Source organism: Melozone crissalis, unplaced genomic scaffold (genome assembly GCF_028551555.1).
Source record: "Melozone crissalis strain CALT ecotype California unplaced genomic scaffold, PUWL_Pcris_2 ptg000090l_1, whole genome shotgun sequence".
NCBI classification, from domain to species: Eukaryota; Metazoa; Chordata; class Aves; order Passeriformes; family Passerellidae; genus Melozone; species Melozone crissalis.
In genome coordinates this window covers 5,835,970-5,859,557 of record NW_026535867.1, presented here as the reverse complement: position 1 = coordinate 5,859,557, position 23,588 = coordinate 5,835,970, and the positions used below count along the sequence as shown (strand labels likewise).

The 23,588-nt window shown below is 36.8% G+C and overlaps 1 protein-coding gene across 6 annotated transcripts in view; it reads right to left on the bottom strand.

The window, feature by feature from the left end:
• DMD (dystrophin) overlaps nucleotides 1–23,588 on the bottom strand; it is a 1,043,683-nt gene that overhangs the window by 334,376 nt on the left and 685,719 nt on the right. For all 6 annotated transcript variants that reach the window (XM_054291254.1, XM_054291257.1, XM_054291256.1 and 3 more), the window contains 2 exons: nucleotides 11,705–11,806; nucleotides 7,056–7,164 (listed from right to left, as the gene is read on the bottom strand). In XM_054291254.1, the coding sequence (XP_054147229.1) occupies nucleotides 7,056–7,164; nucleotides 11,705–11,806 (211 nt within the window). The remainder of the gene's footprint in view (nucleotides 1–7,055; nucleotides 7,165–11,704; nucleotides 11,807–23,588) is intronic.

Here is a 23,588-nt window from a genome sequence, read left to right as displayed (position 1 = left end):
CTGCACTGCCACACCTGTTTATTGCAGATCTTTCAAAGGGGAATCTACTATCAGACCTTGAAACAGGATGTTAAATATAAAGGTGTAACCTTTGATTTTCTTCAAATTGCGCATTTGTGGCTTAAGTATATTTTGCATATATTTTTCACCTGTCAGAAAAACCAGAAGCAAATCCTCAAATCAAGATATGTTATAAAGATCAAAATAGAAATTCTGAGAATAACAGAGATTTGTGTTTCTAAACTTGCTTATTATGTTTTTATTCATGCAGCTTGGAAGGCAGAGTGTCAGCTTTTTATATAGATGCTTTTCATTACTTCTCCCTGTTGGTGTTACAGCACATGCTGTGAATGACCTCCAGAGATTCCTGAAGCTATATGCAGAGAGAAAATTGAATCTGAAAGCTTTATTAGACAAGTTTGTCTTCAGCTTGTGTCTGATGTCAGCTGTATTGAAAAATAGAACTGCTTGTGAAACTGGGTCCTGACCTTGAAAAATCTCCAATCAAGTAGTAACAGATTCAGTTTTGTGCCATATTGTTATTTGCTGTATGTGTCACATATGTGAGAAGTAAAAAAAGCTTCCTAATGGAAATCAGATGGAATGACTAGACACTTATTTCCTGAATATAAAGGGAAAAACAGATATACAGCAATTTACCCATAATAGGGCCATCTCAGGCTGGCATCTCTGCACCTCTTCATTACGTGAGTCTGTAAAGTAAAATTACTGAAACCCAAATCTACTAAAATTATTTATATAATTTATATATAAATTATATAAACCATTATTTATTCCTTTATCCAAAAGAAAAGGTAAACAGAGTAATCTTCTCCTTTACTAATCCACTTATACAAGCATGAGCAGCCTTTGTTAGGCCAGCTGAATAAAGGAGCAGTCTACTGTTACTAATGGTCTCTGTTACTAATGGTCTACTGTTTCTGGTCTCTAATGTATTTAGGGCTCAAGGTGTTCTCTGTGATACTTCCATACTACATTTTTACATACTCAAATTCCCTTTTGCATGTTATTTTTGTAAACTTTTGATAGGGTTAAACCAAATTATAGCTAATTTTAAAAGTAGATATTTTCTTTAGAATCAACATGCAACAAGTATCAGAAACTACATGGTTCTAGACACATGACCATTATTGGAAATACTATTTATCTCTACTATAGCTCATGAGAGTGATCTTCTTTACTGGTGTCCTAAAACGAAAGGGAACCAAAATGGTTCACAAGAACTACTTGTCTCAACAGTTGCATGCTGTGGATTTTTACCTGCTCAACTCTCTGGAGAATAGTTCTAGAAAATTAAGTTTTCTACCATATCCTTCATAAAAGCTTTTTGATAGCTGACAGCAAACTTCCTTTAAATAGTGAAGACTATGTGCAACAGAAGTTTAATATCAACATTTAGTATCAACACAGGTGTCCATTAGTATTGAAAACATTGTAGATGCACACACCCACAGATTGTTCAGTGTTTCCCGAAGAATTATTTTGAGTATTCTTGGTCTCAATTATACTATGCCAGCTGCTATAAACCATATAGACACTCAAATGTCTGATTTTACATTTGTTTTTAATTTGCCCTTTGAATATACCTATTGCAATATTCTCAGGTGCACAAGGAGTTTTAAGACTAGCTTTTGGAAATTCTGAGAAACAGTGATGAACTACAGCGTATGTGTTCATATGTGTTCACTCAAACAGTGGGTATAATATATAAACAATGACTGCTTCAGAGCACATTAGCTCTGAAATACGGCAAAAAAGAAAGTGTATCTATTGTGCATTTTTTGCCCAAAGCTAGTTGTTGTCATTTTGTTTCTTACATTTTTGTCATTGTCTCCTGATTATCTCTTAAATACAAATGGTTTGTGTGTTTTTAAAGAGGCAGTGGAACAGTACACAATCCAGCTCTGAAGTCCATGCAAATGAATATATTTCAATGGTTATAGATTCCTAAACAAAGAATCCTTCATTCCCACTGAAAATATTAAACCAAATATCACGTCAGAGATTTAACAGGGCAGATTTCATAATGCAGGATAGTGCCATGTCCATCTGTACATGTGCCTATCTTAGAAATAACCAATATGGAATAATAACCAATAACCAATATGGAATAATAGCAATAACCAATATGGAATAATAAAAAACTCAATTATGCATTTTGAAAACAAAAGAAAATTCCAGATGCATACAATACATGCACTAGCACTACAAAAGCACTTTCAGCTTCTGAGGTAAGTGGACTTTAGTTTTAAACCTTAAGTTATTTTATTAAGGTATGTATTTTCACATACATACTTTTACAGTTCTAAGTTGCCTCAAAAACCTACAACCTCATGAATGGTATGTTTTTAGCAGCACCAGTAGTTGTTACGTTACATACTGCAAGCAGTGAGTATGAATTCCAGCTGCATTAAGCCACAGCAGTGCACACACAGAGTAACTGATATTTTACAAGAACTGTTGTATATGATCTTACAAGGCTGGAAAAAGTAGCATGCCTAGTCCAGGTGGGGACCTGCTTCACAGAGAAATAAAAACTAAACTATATTTCCCAAACAGAAGGAGAAATACTATACTTCTGCAAGTAAAATACCAGAGGAAAAGCAAATTAAATTCTGTTATCACTACTTTCCCCAGATTCACTGGGGAATATCACTGTATCACCAAATATCACTGTTTTAATTCAAACTTCAAGACTCAAGGTATTATAGGCTGGAGGTGACTGACTGCTGTGAATATTTTTCCTGTACCATGGGCTAATAAGTGATGAGTTCTCTCCACCACCACTGCTGCTGCTGAGGTTACTGCAGCTCACAGCCTTCACATTACAGCTCCAGTCTAATGGACTCAGCATGATCCCTCACTCCTCTCCCATTCTCCCTCACCCATCCTAAATCCTGAAAAGCCTTCTTTTCCCCTGTACAGGGAAGCCCAGTCTTTGGCTCTGTGTCTGCACTGTCTGACTCCTACTCCTAAAGCAAGTTATACTAAAAGCACAGAAGAGTATTGATTATATGCATTTAAAGAAAGATACCTAAAGCTGATGGCAAGTGCTGGTGGTTAGCTCTGATGATGCAGAATTAGCTTTTCTCTAATTATTTTGCACTAAGTGTACAATACCTACCAATGCATAAAAAGCCTTTCTGTCAAATGCAACCCTGCTAAAATTTGTTGAACACAACCAATCATTTTTTTTCTTTATCTTTTTTCAGACTTCCTACAAATGATGCTCCGAAATAAGACTGATAACTTTTAAAGTTTAAAGAGACAGATTCTACCTAATTTCAGAAGAAATTTCATCATTGTAGTTGATTATAATTGTCACTTTTTTATTCATTTCACAGCCACACGTTGTTCTGTTTCACTTGATTAGGCATTTCATACAAAAAAAAAGAGACAAGAAAGGGACAAAAACTTCTGTAAGCAACCAAGAGAAAAAAAGAAATTGCTTGTACACAGAAAACTCTTCACTGAATAAATTAAACTGCAAGAGTATTAAGATAATGTATCACTCACAGTTTCATCAGATGAATATGTAAAATGTAAAATTAGTTGACAGAGTATTTTCATATAGATTCATTCATTTGTATTTCAAATTTCACTAACTTCGAGGAAAGCATAACTGAAAATAAATACATATCAATTTAGAGAAATTGTATTTTCAAGGTAGCTCTAAATAAAAGTGGCCAAAATTTTCCCCCAGCATCTTACTGGAATGAAGACAAAATATGGAAAATATCTTCCTCCAGCACAAGTCAGGAGTGCCTCCCACCCCACAATGCATTCAGAGGGGTTTAGGAAGTAGTGTGTCCCTTTACCTAACTTAGTAAGTAAATACAGTGATAGGACTTCAGTACAAAAGAAGAAGAAGAAGCCATATGAATGCTAATGATGCTATTAAAAACTCTCCCTCCTGGAAAAGCACATTCCAGAACTGCTTTCCTCTCTGTTTAAAATGTTTTCAAACTGCTGGCTAAGCAATGCATCAAGGTACTTGGATAGAGACATTCACACCATTTCACATTATCCTGTCAAGTACAGATAGCAAGTGTGATTTTCTTCCTGATTCATCTTATCTTGGAAGTCAATCTTCGCTAGGGTTTTAGGCATACCCTTCAGCTAAGTACATTTTTTGAGCTGGAGAAGTAATTCTTGTTCCTTATGCCTGAGGGCACACTGGACTGCTGGAATATGAAGAACTATTTTTTAAAGCTTCTTCTGCTGAAGAAACTATAATATGCAGATCTAGAAACAATTATAACCAGGGTGCCTTACCTCTGTAAGAGCCACCGGATGGAATTTATTAAGATTCTCTGAGATCCTGTAACCAGACCAGACCAAATGATACCTGACAGGGCACTAGAGATGAGCCAGTTACATCTTCATTCCCTGGTCTCAAATACACAGGTCAACATTATTCAATCCTGATGTCCCTAAAAGTCCCTGTAGGATCAGGAAGTGAATAATTGTCAACAGGAGATACTGCCCTTGCTTCACAAAACTCTTCCAAAACAATTTGGCGTATCTTTCTTTACAAATGACCTTTATGGAGATTGTTTAGCTGCTGGGAGGCTTGGTTAAAGCTAGCTCTCCCATAACCAGTTTGAGTCCCAATGGCTCAAAAGAGTCAGCAGCACAGAGAAAATAAGGCCATAAAAATATCTATGAGTGGTCAAAATAACTGCAGAACTTATACCCCAGAATTACTAGACTCATGACATTCAATTTCTTCCCTCCTCTCCTCCCATTCTTTTAAATTAATTACAAAATAGCTTAGTAGCAGATATTTTTTCCTATCTTTGTAGAAAACTGCTCTGTTGGCCTGGAGAAGAAAAGGCTCAGGGGGATCATATCCATGTGTTTAGATATCTGCTTGGAGGAGTAAAGACAGATCCAGACTGTCTTCAATGAAGCCCAGAGACAGGATGAGAAGCACCATGCAAAAATTGAAATACTAGAAATCCTATTTGAATAGAAGAAGAATCTTTTTTTACTGTCAGAGTTGCTCAACACTGGAAAAAGTTGCCCAGAGAGGTTGTAGAGTCTCTATCCTTGGAGATATTACAAACCTGACTGGACATGACCCTGAGCAACCTGCACTAATCGAGTGTGCTTTGGGCAAAAGGAAAAGATGTCTCTCTGGGTCCCTTTTGAACTCTACAGTTCTATGTCAATACACCTATAATGAGGTGATCACAGTAAACTGACTCAAATAAAGAAAAATTATGAATTAGTGTTATAAGCACAGGTTCAGATTTTAAGCTCTCATTCTAACGGAAGGGAAATCAATCTTACTTCCTGCTTAATCCTTTATAGAACACCAGTGCTTTCATTTTCTGCATGTACAATTCCATCTGCTGAGTTTCAGAAACATTAGCAGTCAGAGACTATATCTTGCATTAAGGTGAGTAATTTTGCAATTCTTCAGCTAGAGATGAGGTAATATAAAAATATATTGCATTACTGCTCTCTGGTCACACTCTTGTTCCATTATTATAATTTCTTTTGTAACAGCAAACTCACAACTTGCCAACATTCTTTTCCTTCTGGAACCTGACATAACCTGTTCACACAGAAAAGTGACACAGCAAGTTTAGCACAGCAAATAATGATTGCACATGTCCTTAACTTCCTCATATGTGAATTCCTATAGAATGCCTTGGAACAAAATCATGCAAAGCAAGAATGCTGTTGTACTACTCATGAAAAATTTAGTAGTGGTATTTGACTCTTTTTAGAAAGTTGAAATAATTGCCACTGGAACCACAGCAGTTCTAAGGGACTAAACCCAAATAATAGCTCCTCTTTAGTAAGATTCAACATGTCACAAGCAAGACAACTTCTTTCCTTGAACTCATAGATGCTATTTGGGCAGGAGCTGGACTGTCTTCCGGTACTGAAATTTCTGGATCCTCTCTCTATAGATTAATTGTGTACTTCTCTGAAAAAAAAGGGTTTTCTTCTTTGCTGTCTTGGAGGACGAATATTAGAAGGTAGAGAATTCTCCAGTTTAAGCTTTTCTTGTATGTTATGTCCTAGAACATGTTAAAAACAAGAGGGACCAACAACCCACATGTAATCCAATCCCAAGTGATTACTGCAGCTGTGCCACAGCCTGAGTTCCAGGCAATCTGACAGAGACTGGGGGGAAAGATTTCTTTCTGCTCCTCCCATAGATGATGCGCAGCTTTCCAAATGGTATCGGGAAGATCCTTCATTCAAGCAACTGAAATGGTTCAATATCAAGTGAAGAATCTCAGGGACTTCAGAAACTCAGATTGAGAACAGTGCTTCCATTAAGCATTTTTCTTTCACCCATGCTCAATCACTACATTTTAAAGGAAAGCACTGGAAATAAAATCCATTTATCAAGGAAAAAAAAGAAAAGTTTGTAATCCTTGTAGGGAACAAGAAGACACAGAGAGATATGAGAATAATCCAATATATTGTCAAAATAATTTAAATGAAACAGAGATCAGATGTTTTGTTGTGTATTCATGGATGCAAGACACAAAATAACATAAATCACAGACTTAGTGTTTAGCTGCAGAATTCTTCCTACTACGTTGTCATATGACTCTCTCTGTTAACAGAGAAGCTTTGTTTTGAAACAGTCCGACTTTATTGCCCCATCAGTAGTAATAATTTCAGAATTTCATTCTGTGACCAATCTACAGGTACTTGACCTATAACATTATTATCTTTTAATTTAAACAATTTGTCTCCCTTTGTAGTATTTCCTCCATTAGCATATGCAAAAAGTCAAAATCTCACCTCTTCGTGGAATGAAAGAAAAATGACTTTGAAACAGTAATAATTTGAAAAGCATTCTGCAACCTTTTCATCAAATCATAATCTAATTTGTCTTCTGGGATACATTGCATAAAATAGAAAGGCAGTGATAAAAAACCAACTTGAATGCCACAGTAGCACTTTTAATGATGCTGAATTAATTTAGACAGTATCCAGCCAGATTAATTTTAACTGTGTGATTTGTAACTATTTTTAAAAAATACATATAATGAAGCACTTACAGACACCTGAAGATAGCTGGCCAAAGGCTGATAATGCTGGCTTTTCCTTTAGTTGTTGAATCAAGTGTTGTATTGCCTTCCAGTCAGCATTCAAGTCTTCTAATTTTTTCTGGAATAGAAGATAACAAAATATTAAATTTATAATACATACATTAATGTATCACAGAATCACAGAATGGCTTGGGTTGGTTGGAAGGGACCTTAAAGAATTTCTAGTTCCAACTCTCCTCCCACCATGGGAAGGGATGCCACCCCATAGATCAGCTTCCTCATGGCCCCATCCAACAGGGGTTTGTAATGTAAACAAGTGCAAGTGCAATGTAAATAAATGCAAAATAAAATGTGTTGTTTCTTATTTTTTTTTCATCTGGTGGATCATCTGAATTTAAAAAAAAATATGAAACAGAAAGATACAACAATGAATTCTCACAAGTGGGGGAGGGACAAGTAAAATCCTTTCTAGCTGTGCTACAAAAGAGTTTCCTGGTGTCAGGGCCCTAAAAGCATCTTTTCTCCTCAAAGTTTGGCTGCTGAAGCTCAGAGCCATATTAGAACCAGCACAGGTGCCTGACTCTGATCGCAGAGTGATTTCCTGGACCAATCTCAGCCACCCAGGGTTGTGTTTGGTTGCCCACACAAGGCCTAGTCCTCACCCTGCCAGGGACAGCCCCCCCAGCCTGAGAGGCTTGGCTTTTGAGCACTGTGAACATGAAATTCAATTTTTAAAATTAAAATAGAAATGTGAGTTATGTATTTCAAAAAGCTTTTCAAAAATAATAAAACCTCTGCAACTTCTAACATCAAATGCAGAATTTATTCTTCTGCACATTAAATTAAAAGAAAAAAGTCTTTGGAGTCTTCAGGGTACCAAAAACTTCAGTGTGTGAGCATACAGTCCTGTGCAGTAAACAAAACCTGCAGGAAAGTCTGGAGTGTGAATAACACCAGTCCTCAGATAACCCTGAGAGGCACTTAGATTTGAATATGTTGTTTCTACCTCTCTTTTTTTTGTTGCTTTAATTACTGTAAAGAATGATGAAGCTTTGCTAATTCTATGCTGACATGTCTAAATTCTTAAATGAAGACAGCATTTCTCTTTAAGCTGCTCTATGATTCTCTGCTACAAAAAGCAGCACAGAGTACTGATGCAGCTCAGAAATGCTTTTAGCGTTCTATGGCTTCAATCCACAATTAGATATATAGCCAAAATCACAATCCAGCCATGATAGAAACAGGATGCCTATTAAGAAATGTACTTTAATTACCTGGGGTCTATTCTGACAGAGGTCAATAGGAGAGGGATGGAGAGCAATGCTCATTAAATTGAAGTATGTGTGTACCCACACACACTCACACACAGACTCTGAGGCAGTGGGGAAGGTTTAGGTATCAGGAAAAGATTTTTCACCCAAAGAGCGCTTGTGTACTAGGCTCTCCAGGGAAGTGGTCACAGCTGCAAGCCAGTCTGAGCTCAAGAAATGTTTGGACAACACTCTCAGGCACATGGAGGATTCTGGGGCTGTCTCATGCAGGACCAGGAGTTGGGCTCTATTCCATCGTTCCAATATTGGTCCTTGTCATGAGCAGCTACTTAATCATTTTTACATACATGATCCTGAGATTTCTTGCCAGCAACCAAATAAAAACATGCTCACCAGAGTTAGAGTGGTTGTCCAGGGAAACAGCTACACCACTAATAAGAGAGCAGCCAGTTCTAAACCCTTCTATCAAAATTACAGTTTGATCTTGCATCTGGCATAAATTAACATGCATGCATTAAAATGTTAACTTCTTTGAGCACAACAATTTTGCTGTAATTGCAATTCTAGAGCTCTGGTGACAAGCATGAACATCCGAATACATTGCACTTAGCATAAAATTTATAGATTTTCTTTAAATGCCAGCACTGGTGCAATTTAAGCAATGTTAACACCCTTATGTGGACTAATCTTACTGACAGCACTAAAATTAGGTATGAATATTTAGAGAGAGAAATGTAGGCTTTTAAATGCAAGATTGAGAACAATGAAAATAAATTCCTCACTATTTCTCACCCATGAGAGGAAAAGACAAATTGAGTGCTGTGGCAAGGGAACCACAGCTCTTCCACTGGCACAGAAATCCTTTCCTGAATAAACTGTTCTGATTAAGTGCTGTTAATCATGAGATTGGGGCTTACATCCTTTCTATTGCCACTGACACCAGCAGTAACCTCTCTCTCCCTCACCTTCAAAAGCTTTACAAAAATGCATTTCAAAAGCATGAAATCCATTTTATAAAAGTGAATAGGTCTGATTATTAAAGTGCTAGTGCTTAAAGGATCACACATCTCATCCCATTCTTGACTCTTGAATCAGCATATACAAGGATTTCATTTGCCAACAAAAATGTTTTTACAGACTTGTGTTGCAAAATTCTATTTTAGTATGCTTAGTGAAGGTGTGAAAATATACTTATTTCAGTGACATAACTATGAGATAAGATTATGTAAGTGTCAATATAAATCCATGGGATTTAATTTACATTCAAAACACAATAATGAGAACATATTATAAAGGTTGCAAAGATAAGCAGCTAAGCATTAGGAAATGCCAGAATAATTTTAACTATGAACATTATTTCAGATAAAATGCACATAAATTGCAGGGATATCTCTCATTTTCTGGCACATACTGCTTTTGAGCACAGGAAAGGCTGTGGTGAGAATAAGTCAATAGGACCTCTACTTTATTGAAAAGAATGGGAAGATTTGTGGTGAATTAAGGAAATAATGGAGGGAAAAAAGCAAAGCTGCCCCAGAGAACTAAATAATCTACAAATTCGTCAAGCAATGCTAGACAAGTAATTAATGCTTTTAAAGAGGGCATGTAATTTTGTCTCCTTTTTTTCTGTGCCACACACTAAATAAGAACTATGGATCTAAGTATTGAATTGCTGCTTGCACTGTGAATGATATTCATATCCTGAGCTGAATTTAACTGGGTTCACTCTAAACCAAGGGTACTAGAGCAGCAGTAATTAAGCAATTTTCTAAAATTTTGAGTTCTTAGCTTTGCAAACTTGCTAATATCTTTCCAAAATCATCTTAATGTGAGTAAAAATTATTTTTGCTTCCACAAAATACCTTTCATGTAGAAAATTATTTTGATGGTAATCAAAAAGTTTGTATTTAAACATGTAAATAGCAGACTTTGCTGAAAGTAACTCAGGAAGAATGATGACTTATGGAAACCTACCTACAGCATCAAGAAAGCAATTCAAGAGTCCTAACAGCATATAACCACTGAACCAGAAATTAACCTCACAGGTTGCACAAATAAATAAATTACAGAATGTAAAGAAACAAGTAAAATGCAATCAAAGGGGGATTAAAAATGCACATATACCAAAGGGGATATTAACTCTCACGCATTTCTGTTCAGGAAAGAAGATGAGAAACTAAATAATTCTTAAACATGCATTAATTTTAAAAGTGGGTTCATTCACGTGTTCCTGTGAATGGATATCTGCTGGTGATCTATTGACAAGTAATTCAGAGGAAATTTTGTAAAAGTAGGAAAATAATACTCCAACTATAGTGACTAAATAGAGACAGAAAAACAAGAAATTCGCTGCGGAGATAACCTACAGACATCTTATCTTTGTGAAGAAACCCTTTTTCTGCCAATTGTGGTTTTGGAGTGCTGTACATTTTGAAAAGCTCTAAATACAAAGTTTATTATCTCAGCCCAGTCAGAAGCAGTTGTAATAGATACTTAGTGTAATCAATAAGTCACTATTACTGTTTCTGGGAACTCTTAACCATTATGTTTACAGATACTTAATTAGCAGTAATAACCCTAGAAACCAGACCAAGTTCTGGCTGTATGGTATTGACCTCACTAGTTTGGTCTCTTACTTGAAAAGTAGCTGAGCCAGACATGGGAAGATAACTGCTGATAACTTCAAGATTCTACAGGATGGAAAATGACACTCTAGTCTCAATGAAGGTCCTCATAGTCTTTAGGAAAAGCATGTAAAATATCCCCTTATAACTGATTTGTAAGCTGAAGATAAGGATTCTACAGTACATTTTTCTAAAAGAGAAGTGCTGGGAGGCATAGCCTTCCAAACAATATGTCCTCTGCTGCAAAACAGAATCAAGTCAGTAATTCTAGATAAAATTTGGCAGAGAAATTGAGTGGGAAAGTTCTATGTTGCCATGTGTTCTTTCCTTCAAAATGAAAAAAAAAAAGAACGCAAAGTACTTTGTTTATAACTTAACTCCCATCTTTTCTGGAAAATTTAAATTATTTTTTTAATTTGACAAAATTTCTGAAAGTGAAATTTAAAATAAAGCAGTTTAAAAGCAAGGTACATGTGGCCATTAATTACACAACAAAAATTGCATTTCCTTTCAGTCAGTGTGAATTACACTTGAATAAGTAAAACAACCTTAATGTCATAAACAATATTCCCATCACAATATGCATAAGATTTTTAGCTGGGAGCATTACATTTTCCATGGCTATGCCATCACAGAATAGAAAAAATGCCATTTGCCAGGTTGTTTCATTGATTTTAAGCAGAGCACATCAAGGACAAGTGTACAACAGGGGAAGCATAACCTATTACACAGCAATGGATATTGCTAAAGGTTGCTTCATTACCTTTACTGGATGAGTAGCTGGTTTTTCCTTGTATAAATGACACCCTTTAGACAAAACCTCTTCCACATTCGGCTGTTTAGCCTGCACTGCTGCTTCAGTTTCCTGAAAAATAAAAACATAGTCAGTGTAGATTAACCATAGTATAAGTAGTAAGACTGAATAGTCCCAAAACTCCATGGGAAGCTGTAAAACACCAGTAGACAAGATTCTGTTCAGAGTTGGTGTGAGGATAAACACAAGGATAGTGGCAGCTAGGGACAAAGAGGATCACCAGAAAAGTCAAAAGCAAAGAGGGATGGAAAGAGTGAGGTTACCAAAATAAACAGTGGTAGGTCACATCATCTTGAAAATTTCAATAAAATTAATAAAAAGCTAGCACAAATTCATAGTAAGAAAGACAGGCATGAGAAATCTCATTTAAGAGGCTCTGTTGTTTTGTCTATTTTACACCACCAGCTGATGAAAAGTGCACTTGTTAATATTTTTTTCATACGGTGTGACGCATTAAAACTGTCTGATGAGATGCAATGATACTGAGTTTAGAAAGATTAAAAATTTCCAAAGAAGACTGCAGTTGTGAGTATTAAACTTCCACTAAGGTAGTAAAAACACTTACAGAAACTAACTAAAAATAAATGCACAATAGTAGTGACAGTTCCTAAAGGTTCAGGGAGGCACCTACCATTAGCAACAGCGCCTTACTGAATTAAAACCAGCATATTCTCTAGCAATTTCTTTTTTAATCTGGAAAGGTGTAATCCATGTGCTAACATAAGGAAATCCCAAATAATGTTTCCTAGCATACAGCAGCTTCATTTTGCCAAGCACTGAGCAAATAAATAATGGGCAGAAGTCTACGATTAAGACAAAAATGCAAACCAACCAACCAACACAAAAATCCAAACCTACTGAAAATTGTAAAAGAAAAGATAAACTACACCTGGACTTCCAAGACTCATGGTTTATTTCATTTTTTCTCTAGTAATATAAGTGAAACAATAGCTGAGTTATCAAAATGAATTGGTTGGGGTCTTTTTCTTTTCCTCTCTTCACCCATCTACAATATAGGTTAATTACCTTGTCGTAATCATTGCTGACTACCCACTGACTCTCCAAGTTAATCTTCTGTCCACATTCTCAGTTATCATAAATGTGACAGTAGACAAGATTATGTGCCAGGTATGTCACTATCTGAGCTAACAAACACATTGTTTTATTGGTGAAAATCTGCTGTTCTTTTTACTGCAATAAACCTGCTGAAGTCCATACAATTTTAAGTCCCAAAAAGGGTCCATTTTGCTCCTATGTTGAAACTCAACATATAAAGTATGTCTACAATGCTCCCTAAAACTTTCCTGGCAAAACTTTATGGACAACCACTTAAAATAAAGATTAGTAAATTCAATGTTATCTTTAGTTTTTCTTTTCAAATACTATTTATCAACAACAAATGAATCAAACCTTGCAATGATATTTGAATGCAATGATTTCTTGCAATGATATTTGAAGCATGTTTCAATTTCATTTTTTCTTATTACACATTTTAATGTTACTGAAATATAACTGTAAGGATTCATAGAGAATGAGCACTGAAAAACAATGCACTGCAAAATTGAGATATTGAGGCGAGTGAGAGTTTATTAACCTTTTGATAAAGCCCTCATTAAAGTCTTATTTTCTTTCTGTTTCAATACTATGTTAACTTTTTACTTCCCTATTCAGCACATAAAGAAAAAAAATAATCAAGGAGTGTTAATGAAGAGGTAATTTTCTCCCTATCTTAATGAAAGCTTGGCATTTTAATAATTGTTACTTAGTTTTTGTTTCATGGTTTGTTTTGGGATTTTTGGTTTTTTTTCTTTAAACTAAACTCTCTGCAGTATTTGGCCAATACTTCCTCTTCTGTTATTCTACATGTCTCAAATACTCATTTTCTTTTATGACAGCATCAGTTACCATAACAAATTCTGTAGCAGGAAAATCACATTAAAACTCCTACAGTCCAAGAATACCAAGAACACTGTGGATGTGCCTATGCTGAGGGTTTAACCTGTGGCATGACTATGCCTTTGAAGTGGATTTCTCAATCCTCCACCCTCACCGGACTTTGTTTTTCACCATGGACTGGTCTAGGAGCACAGAAACCATTTTCTTTCAGGCTGTAACCAGTGTGGAAGGTGTAATGCATTGAGTTGTTAAAACACTGGTTCCTTTTGCTCTTCAATTTTCTGGAGTTACATGAACTAACCTTATATATCTGATCTTTCAAATTCAGGGGCCTTGACCTAAACCAAAATGCATTGATCAAGTCTATCCAATACAGCATGATGCTTCCTTTGAGATATATGTGGCAGTAAGAATAGAGGTAAGAGTACAGGGGAAAAAGAAGTTCTCAATATCTTGGCATTCATTTGGACACTGCTGAAATTAACAGGTATCATTCAGAGTAGCAAATACTTTGATTGTCGCTAATCCCACCATCAATTAAAAACATAACAAAATTACTTTGAATAAGTACACATCTGACACAAAATTGCTGTAGTAACTCTTTGCCCAGTACTTTGCTTGATGGGATAGCCCCTTGATGAATCCTGCCCAGTGAACAAGTTTCCAGCAATTTTAAATCCAATTGCTAGGTGACACCCTATTAATAGGGTTGACAGGCAAGAGAGTAGTTACAGGATTCTGCTCCATCATTTAATCCCCTAAGAGAAGAAAATGGTAATGACCACAATATAGCCTCTGATAGTTTGCACACAAAAAAAGACCACAGTTATTATCTAGGCCATGCAGGATCCAGGAGAAGAGCATATTCCCAGAGCAGACCCTGACCTCTAATCTTCATCACACAGGGCAGGCTACTGCTGAAGCTAGTAGGAATTGTAGATGCTCATTTCCACCAGCTTTTAGAGGATACCAAAGTCATATTTGTTTTAAAGTCCTGATCAAGTGCTCACACTCACTTTGCTGTGGGAGGATGCAGAGCTGTCTCTGGGAGACAGAGCTGACTGCTGGAATTGCACAATTTATGAACTGCCTGGGAAAGCAATCATAGTGCTGCTTCTGGGCTGGGTGATGAATATGCTAATTCAACTTTTCACACATACGGCAAATTAAAATACATCATCACTGGAAACTGCTGTTTCTCAAACATGTATAAACAAGAATCAGAGGCTACCTTTATCCGTGATGCACTATCTATGAGTTTTCAGTGGTGTTAAAGTAGTGCATCCAATCTGATGAAAGCCTGCTGCTGAATAAGCCACAGTGGCTTCTGCATTTACAACAACACGCCAATTCAACCTGCTGAAAAAAGTTACAGGCTGAAAAAGTGGCAAGGACTTGTCTACAGCCCCATCCGGACTATGAAAGTCTATTGATACAGCTCAGAACTCAGAAAATTCCTATTCCCTAGCTGAAACCAATATATTGACTAAACCTCTGGTGTGTATACCAATGGAAGATAAAATTTCATGGCTTGTCATATGTTATTTCAAAGGATGGAAACTATCCTAGCAGAGACACACAGACTGTTTGACATTTGCTGCACATACTATAGGAGGCCCAGTCAACTAAGAAATTGGTCTATATTAAAAATCACAAGCACTGATTCACCTTCTCTGGTAACACTGGTAACTTATGGGATCAATTTCCCCTGAGCTTACATCCTTTGGACATATTCTGCTGGGACAGTAGAAGAAGTTCAGGGTGATTAAACCTGTGTCTTCGCAGTGAAATACAGTACAAAAATGGAATCTTAATTACAGCCTTCAAACAAAAAAAAACCCAAACAAAAACAACTTTGAAATTAGAATAGTGAGTTGCTTCAAAACCTCTTGTTTCAAGTTGTTTCATGACCTCTTTTTAGCAAGACAGTACGTTAAATGAAATTTAAGGGAGAGAATTTATTCACAGGAAAAGAGAAGCACTAAGCAATTTCCCTTTACTTATCAAGACAAGGCAGTGATGTGTAACAAGCAAATATAATAAATCTAAAATCTAAAACTATTTGGCTGCTTTTAATTTCAAACAAAATTTTATGAAATAACCAGATATAAATCTCTGTATACATTAAACATGATAATAGAAAACTACATTTAAATATGATTTTCATGTGTTTAGATGTAGAAGAGCATAACTTGTAATGAGAATTCTCAGAGATGGATCTTCTTTTTCATGCACACAGAGTCATTAAGATTAGAAAAGACCTCCATGATCAAGTCCAACCTCTTGATACCTAAAGATTTTTAGCTTTTTCATTTATTTGTAGCTTGGTAGAATTTTAATATACAATTTTAGAATTTCTAGAACTTTCTTACCATTTTCCATGTTTTAGAACAATAGCTAACTCTTTCTAAGACGTTATGTTACACTCTTGAAATTCTGTTTAGTCTTATTGTCAAGAAAAGAATTTCTAACAAGGACATCTTGTTTTGCACCAGCATTTGAGAGACAAAACAAGAACTGCCTGGAGACACTCCAAGGTGCCCAAGGGTGGGTCACCAGGGCAACTGGTGTGCAATTGGGTGTACCTGATCGATAGACTAATTAACTTTATAAAAATTGTAGAAATCCTATGCTTCTTGCCTACATAGCTGTATTTGTGTATCTGAAAGCTTTAATTAAAGAACTGTTCTTTATATTAGCACTTTAACATTGTTTGGAAAAGCTTTTCTTTTGATTACAGGCAACACTTGGACCAAACACCACTTCAGCTAAACCATAGCATGTAGTGCTTGGAACTTGAACATCTTGAACACTTCCAGGAATGGTGACTCCACCACTTCCCCAGGCAGCATATTCACCCCTGACCATCCTTTTGGTGCAAAAATTCTTCCTCATGTCCAACCAGAACCTCCCCTGGCTCAGCCTGTGACAATTTTCTCTTGCTCCATTGATGGTTGTCTGGGAGAAGAGGCAGACCCTCACATGGCTACCACCTCCTTTCAGGGAGTTGGAGAGATCAAACTGAGCAACCTTCTCTCCAGGCTAAACCACTGCAGCTCCCTCAGCTGCTCCTCATCAGACCTGTGCTCCAGACCCTTCCCCAGCTCTGCTGCCCTGCTCTGCACTCACTCCAGCCCCTCAGTGCCTTTCCTGCAGTGAGAGGCCCAAAACTGGACACAGGATTTGAGGTGTGGCCTCACCAGTGCCGAGCACAGGGGGACAATCCCTGCCCTGGTCCTGCTGCCACACTATTGCTGATCCAGGCCAGGTGCCATTGGCCTCCCTGGCCCCCTGGGCACACCTGGATCATGTCCAGCTGCTGCTGACCAACATCCCCAGGTGCTTTTCCTCCAGGCACCTTTCCAGCCACTCTTCCCCCAGCCTGTAGCTCTGCCTGGGGTTTTTGTGACCCAAGGGCAGGATCTGGCACTTGGCCTTGTTTAGACTCTGGTCTCAGCCCATTGTTCCAGCATGTACAGGTCCCTCTGTTAACCTTCCTGCCCTCCAGAAGATCAACACTCCTGCAAACTGCAAACATTTCCCCCTTTTAGACAAGTGAATTCTATCTTTCTCCAATGGGGCTGGTGCTGTATCAACCAACCCATGATCAAAAAGGCCAATGACAGCAATCTTTAAGACATGTATTGGCCAGATGTGTTCTCCTGGACCTTTCAGAATTCTTCCCTGCTACCAAAGGGATTGAGGAAAATGTTCCTTTTCCTGTCCCTTCAACCAGTCATCCAGTGCCCTGGAATCCTTTTTGATTACTCTAGAACTTCTTGTCACTACCACTGGACAACCAGAAGTGGGTAATTATCAGAGTCCAGGGAGTCTCTTAATCATGTCTCTTATCTGGACCCTGGGGTGGCAAAATACTTCTCTGTGGGATGGATCCAGTTTGGATACAGGCCCTCAATTCCCCTTGGAAGGTTTCACCTACAACATTATCCTTCTTTATTAACACCTGTAAATGTGAAATTCCAGCAAACATTCATGAGGTTCTGAGTGCCTCACATGCAAAAAAAACCCCAAAAAACCAAAAAAGGCAGTAGATAGAAAATATGAATATATTCCCGTTTTCAAGAATTCTGATTCTAAAAAAGTGCCCTATTTTTTTCCTTTGACTCAGCTCTGCATATTCTCATTCATGGAGCAGGATAACAAGCTAAACCACCATAAAGAAGAATGGTCAGAGGAGACTTAATTAAAATACATCAAAGTTCAGCTGTACCACAATGAGCATCAGATCTTGATGGCAGGTCAGACAGTACAGTCAGCAGCATTCTTGGGAGTCACTTTAGATATTTCTACAGTATTATTAGAATACATCCAAGACATGCTATAAACAGTTCTGTGGCCATCTTGAGTTGGAACCTTATCCACTGGGGGAAAAATGCAGTTGCCAATATTTAAACTTCCTGAATAAAGACTTTAATCAATTTAGATAAAATTCAAGAAAAAGCAAGCTCTTACTACTGTTCTTTTTATGTAACAGATGAAAAGGTTTGATAACTTCCTGAATATTTGGTTATCTCTATATAGATATAAAATGCTCTGTGAACATCTGAATTACATATTCAGATAAATCCCTCCTGTCTTAGGGATTTATGAAAAATAGTACAAAATAAGCCCCTGAAGTAATTCAATTTAAAGACCATTCCATTAGTGGCCTAGGTCAAAGTAGTGTAAAATTAGTTTATCACTAAAATTATTCTGTAACTAGTGGACAAAGTTTTATGCACCTGCCTCTAAAAATGCCATTTTAATGATTAAATAAAATAATAATTCTTTCCCCTATTACATTAACTGACTGACCCTCTAAATGCGTGACAATAGAATTTGATCCCAAGCCCATGTTGGAAGCTATCTTTATGTGGAAAAGAATATTGTGAGATACATTCAGCTTTTAAGAGTAAAGTATGCAAACAAAAGACACCTGTTTTTAATGAGAATCTGGAAAATGGATACAACTATAATTCTTGACCTATCTGGAAAATTTTTGAAATATTGTGGAGAGAGAACAATTCTTACACAGAAAAGACCACTACATGAAGGACGTCTTTATTCTAAAAGTGCAATTTTGGAGTTCATAACCACTTTGCAAACCTACAAGTGCAGCCTTTGTGCAGTTTGTAAAATATACCAATATCATGTCTTTTAAGACTTGGTGTTTTTCATTATTCTGTTCCCTCCAATATGCCTAATTCCTAGTATTGGAAAAGGGAAGGAAAGAGAAGAATAAGGAAATCTTCCACAAAGAAACGGAACTAAGAAGGTCCCAAAATTTAGGCCCTGCAAAGCGCCTGAAATTGCAAACCCTACCATTCTGCAGAGTGAAATGTTTTATCCAAAGCATGTTTTCCTGCTGGCTATCAGAAATTTGTGAGCTTCTTCTGTACTTCTAGAGGAGATGAAATATAGTAATTTTTCCCTACACAGAGAAATCACTATCTATCCATTGCAGCTGTCTATCCTGAAAAGGAAATTTCCTGGAGGTACTGAAGATAGATGAAATTATTAGCTGTAGAGACATGACCTGCAGATACAGGATATGAAAAGAATTTGGCTGTGGTGGTCATATACTGATAAGCACAGTTAATCATCCAGTTGGACTGCAAAAAGGTGCAGTCAGAATTCTTTGAGATTGGATATGATTCAGAATATTTTAGTTTGAGACTGGACAGGACAGGATGAAATAGCTGCTCTTGTTCCACCAAGACTGCAGATTCTCTCTTATTTACAGTGCATAATAAAAAAGAGATAATAACAAACCCAAGAGAACCGACAGAGAAAAAGGAAATTTGGCAGAAAAACAAAATGAGAAATTCATGCAAGAAAATAAGGGAAGTCACAATAATTTTACTAGCTCTCTCTTAGTATTTTGTGTTCTTAGGTGCTAAGGAAGAGCAGGTTTGGAGGAAGCAAAGTTATTTAGATCAACATAGTAGCAGATATGGGGAACACCACAAGCACCTTGACTGGCAAGTGAAATTTGGTGATAATTACAAAAATATCGAGACATGAAATTTCTTCTTGTAAACAGGAAAGAGAAATCAGAGTTTATCCTCCCTTATTGCATAAATAATGAAATTTTATTCAATAAACTGATTTTAAAATAATTTAACTTGCGAGGGAAGAATTGATATATTTATTTATTTTATCATCAATTTCTTAGTTGCTTATTATTGTCTTTCTTAGTCAGGGCTTAGCTGCAAATTTTCATTCTCTTTTCAAGTTTAGTAAAAGAATAATTTTCAGAGGAGTTTCTGGCTACAAAAAGGAACTAGGAAAGAAATCAAAACCAAAATCTGTTGCTGGTCTAGCACTGGTTTGTTGACTGTCACCTGTTTTAGATATACTCATCTTCTGGTATTAGTCTTTGATAAATCATTTTAAAAGAATGTGCATGAAGATCTATTTCTACCATTTATCTTCCAACAGTTTCACTGGAAGGAATGGCAAAGACTGCCCCAGTACATTACTTCAACAGCAGAAGTGGAGGTAGATTTCAGTAAATAGAATTTATGTTCATATAATATGGAAAGAATGCTATTGGCTCATTTTCAACTGCCTGGTTTGCAAATGAAAATGGAGAAGTTATATCCACACTCTGAGTGGTGGCACCTTTTGTTTTAATTTCCATAAATAAGCATGTTCTCAGAAGTCAATCTTTTTAGAATCACAATCATTGATTTCATCTGAAAAAAGAAAATTCTTATTAAAAAGAATGAAATTAATTAGGAAGCAAATGTTATTCAGCTGGGCCCAGGCTTACATGGATGTGTTGGGCATAGCTGGGATGAACCAAACTTTCCTCACAGCAGCCTGGACGGCACCATGTTTTGCATTTACAATGAAAACAGTGTTGATAACACAGATATCTTTCAGCTGTTCCTGAGTAGCACTGAACTGACAAAAATTCAAAGCCTTCTCTGTTTCTCATGCTGCTCCATCAGCAAACAGGCTGGAGGTGCACAGCAAACCGGGAGGGGACACAGAGGCAAGAGCCAGCCCCAACTGACCAAAGGGATATCCCAGCCCAAACCTAGTGCTCAGCAATAAAGGCTGTGGGAAGGATGAAAGGGGGACATCTGGAGTAAAAGAACCTTTCTTTCCAAGTAACTGTTTCTAATGAATGAGCCCAGCTTTCCTGAAGATAGATGAACACCTGCCTGCCCTTGGGAACTGGTGAATGAATTCTTTCTTTGCTTTGCTTGCATGGACAGATTGGTTTCACCTGTTAAACTGTCTTTATCTCAACCTCCCAGTCTGTTCATCTTTGCTCTTATGGTTCTTTTACTCATCCCACTGGGAATGTAGGGATGGAGGGGGCAGGTGGTGAGCAAGCAGCTGTGTGGGGTTGAGCTGCCTGCCATCATTAACCCACAACAACTCTAGAAAGTATTCCCACCTGCCCTGCCAAGCATCTTGAAATGCAACATTTTTCCAGTGAAAATCACTGACTCTTAACAAGAGCATCTCACAAGAGTTAAGCTTTACAGCACTGCACCCTATGTAAAAGCTGCCTTTACTTGGAAGTTTTGCACAAAATCTGCAACAGGATTGAGTGATTTCCACATTATCACTAATTTTAGTGTGAGAAAGAACAAAGATCACTTTAGGCATAAATTTCAATTTTAACTTGAATCAGCAAGTGAAAAATAAATCAATTTTCGCTCAAATATCATCCAAAATAATATCAGCAAAATCAAACATTTAAATATCTATCAGGTACGAAAACTTTGTATCATTTCCAATGTACAAAAGACTGTGAAGACATACATTGCCTGTTTCTAGTATTTATTACACAGCAATTAACCTAAAGCAAATGAAATCAAAACTAATAGGACCTTGTGCAGCTGTAAGTGTTCATTTGAATGAGCTCCTCTTCAGATTCCAGTATTTTAAATTGCTTGTGATCAGTAGAGAAAAAAAGTATAATCTTACAAAAGAAGAGTTACTCTTTCATAAATAATATGTTATTATCAAGAATATATCCAAGAACTTTCAAGAACTGTGTTTTGAAGAGATAGAATGTTTACTGTTAAGAATGTAACTTATGAAAAAAATAGTGAAAATGTTAGAAAACTGTGTTTTGTTGAATAGAAGAGGGAATTTCTTATCTTAGAAAACATAACTACATTGAAGTAAACTACAGTTTTGGTATTAACTTCACTCAAGCCTTGGTAAACTGCCCTGTCATTTCTCTAAGTTTGCTTTTGTATTTATTTGTTTACTTATATTAAGAACACTTTGAATAGTGCCTGAGCTGTTATCAGTAGTACAAGGAGGAAGCCAAAAACCTAAGCTGAAGTACTAGCTCACTAACTTCTAACTAACTCACCCACACTTCTAAAAGGTTATGCTTTCAACAATGAAATCACGTCTTGATTTATTATCCATTATTTCCAATAAAAACAGTACTACTACACATCAAATACTTGATCACCTTTCAAAAATCTTTAACTTCCTGAGATGCTGGGACACAGTGCTTGCAATCCATCCTTATGGCTGCAAATTCTGTTATATATTAAATTTAAAAGGATTACTCATTAGGAAAGTTTTGCTTTATTTTCACAAGCCACCTGCAGCTAATATTATTTATTATTCTTGCAATTGGAATAGATTTCTTCAGAAGAGATTTGGACACCCGGTTTAAATGCTCAAAGCTCACAAACAAAACATGGATTGGATTGCTCCTTGAAGTCCCATAAGAAAATTTCAGGGAAGAGCCACAACTGATTTAGGCACAGAATACCAAGATAAAGGTAGCATAAATGTCATCATCAGAGGTTTTCCCACTTCAGCATTTTGCCAAATCAGGCACTGATGCCAGGATATGAGACAGATCTCTGAGTTACATATCCCTGATGTGCTCTTATAGACAAACTACACTACCTCTTATTGTATTTAAAACTATTACTCTAAAAGTATGTTAGCAAAATGAAAAGGTAAAAAAATGAGTAAAGTGTAAAAATCTGACTTATCTGAGTCCAAATTGTCAAAAAAAACCTGACAAATGATCACTAATGGATGAAAAATACAGCAATGTCCACTTGGCATTTTCATTCTCTCCTGTGGAGTAATTTTCTTATGTTTATCTAGAATTAGGTCTGCTGCTCCTCAGCCTTACTCTTCTCTTCTCTTCTGTTCTAACTTAAGGTTGTCTAGTATATAATGAAGTGATTGACAGGAGTTGACGGCCTTCTTATTGTCATTCAAAGTTATCAAAGACAAAATCCAAATGCATGTTAATTTTTAAAAATAAAAGGCTATTCCCTTTTTGTTAAGGGTGGTCAGTTTTTATTTGCCAAAAAATAAACTCATTATGCTATTTAAAATATAGGAAAAGTGACAACCACAGAGAGTAAACAGAGATAAATTCTACACTCAGAAAGAGTTTGAAGCAGTATAAGCAAAAATCAAGGCTTTATATGCCATGGAAAAGGACTCAAGTGTAGAGGAGCACAGGAGGAGTGAGTGATGACCCAGAGGTAAGGAGGGAGTAAAGGGAAAATATTGGGAAACTGAGTAAGCAGGGAGAAAGGACCATTGAGATTGCAAGAGGATTTAGAGTTAAAGGTGGCTGGAAAATGTAAAGTGGTTTGTTATATTGTCTGGTGAAGATGATTTGAAAGGGTCAGCAGGGTTTTCAGTGAGCTAGCAGTAGAAACATGAATTTCTGCATTCCGCCAACTCAACTTCCTATCCAGAAGTGTCATTTCTCCATCCATTCCTTAAATGGGAATTGCATTTCTGTCCATCTTTTCCACGTCCTCAACATCTGTAATGACCTAAATCTGTCACAGTCACCCTGGAAAACTGTTCTCCAGGGAAAATGGCAGAGCCGAAGTAAAGACCAGAAAGGATTCCCAGAAAGTGCAGCTTTAACCTTTTCCTATGGTTAGAAGGAGGGATGATGACTCCTAAGGCTTTC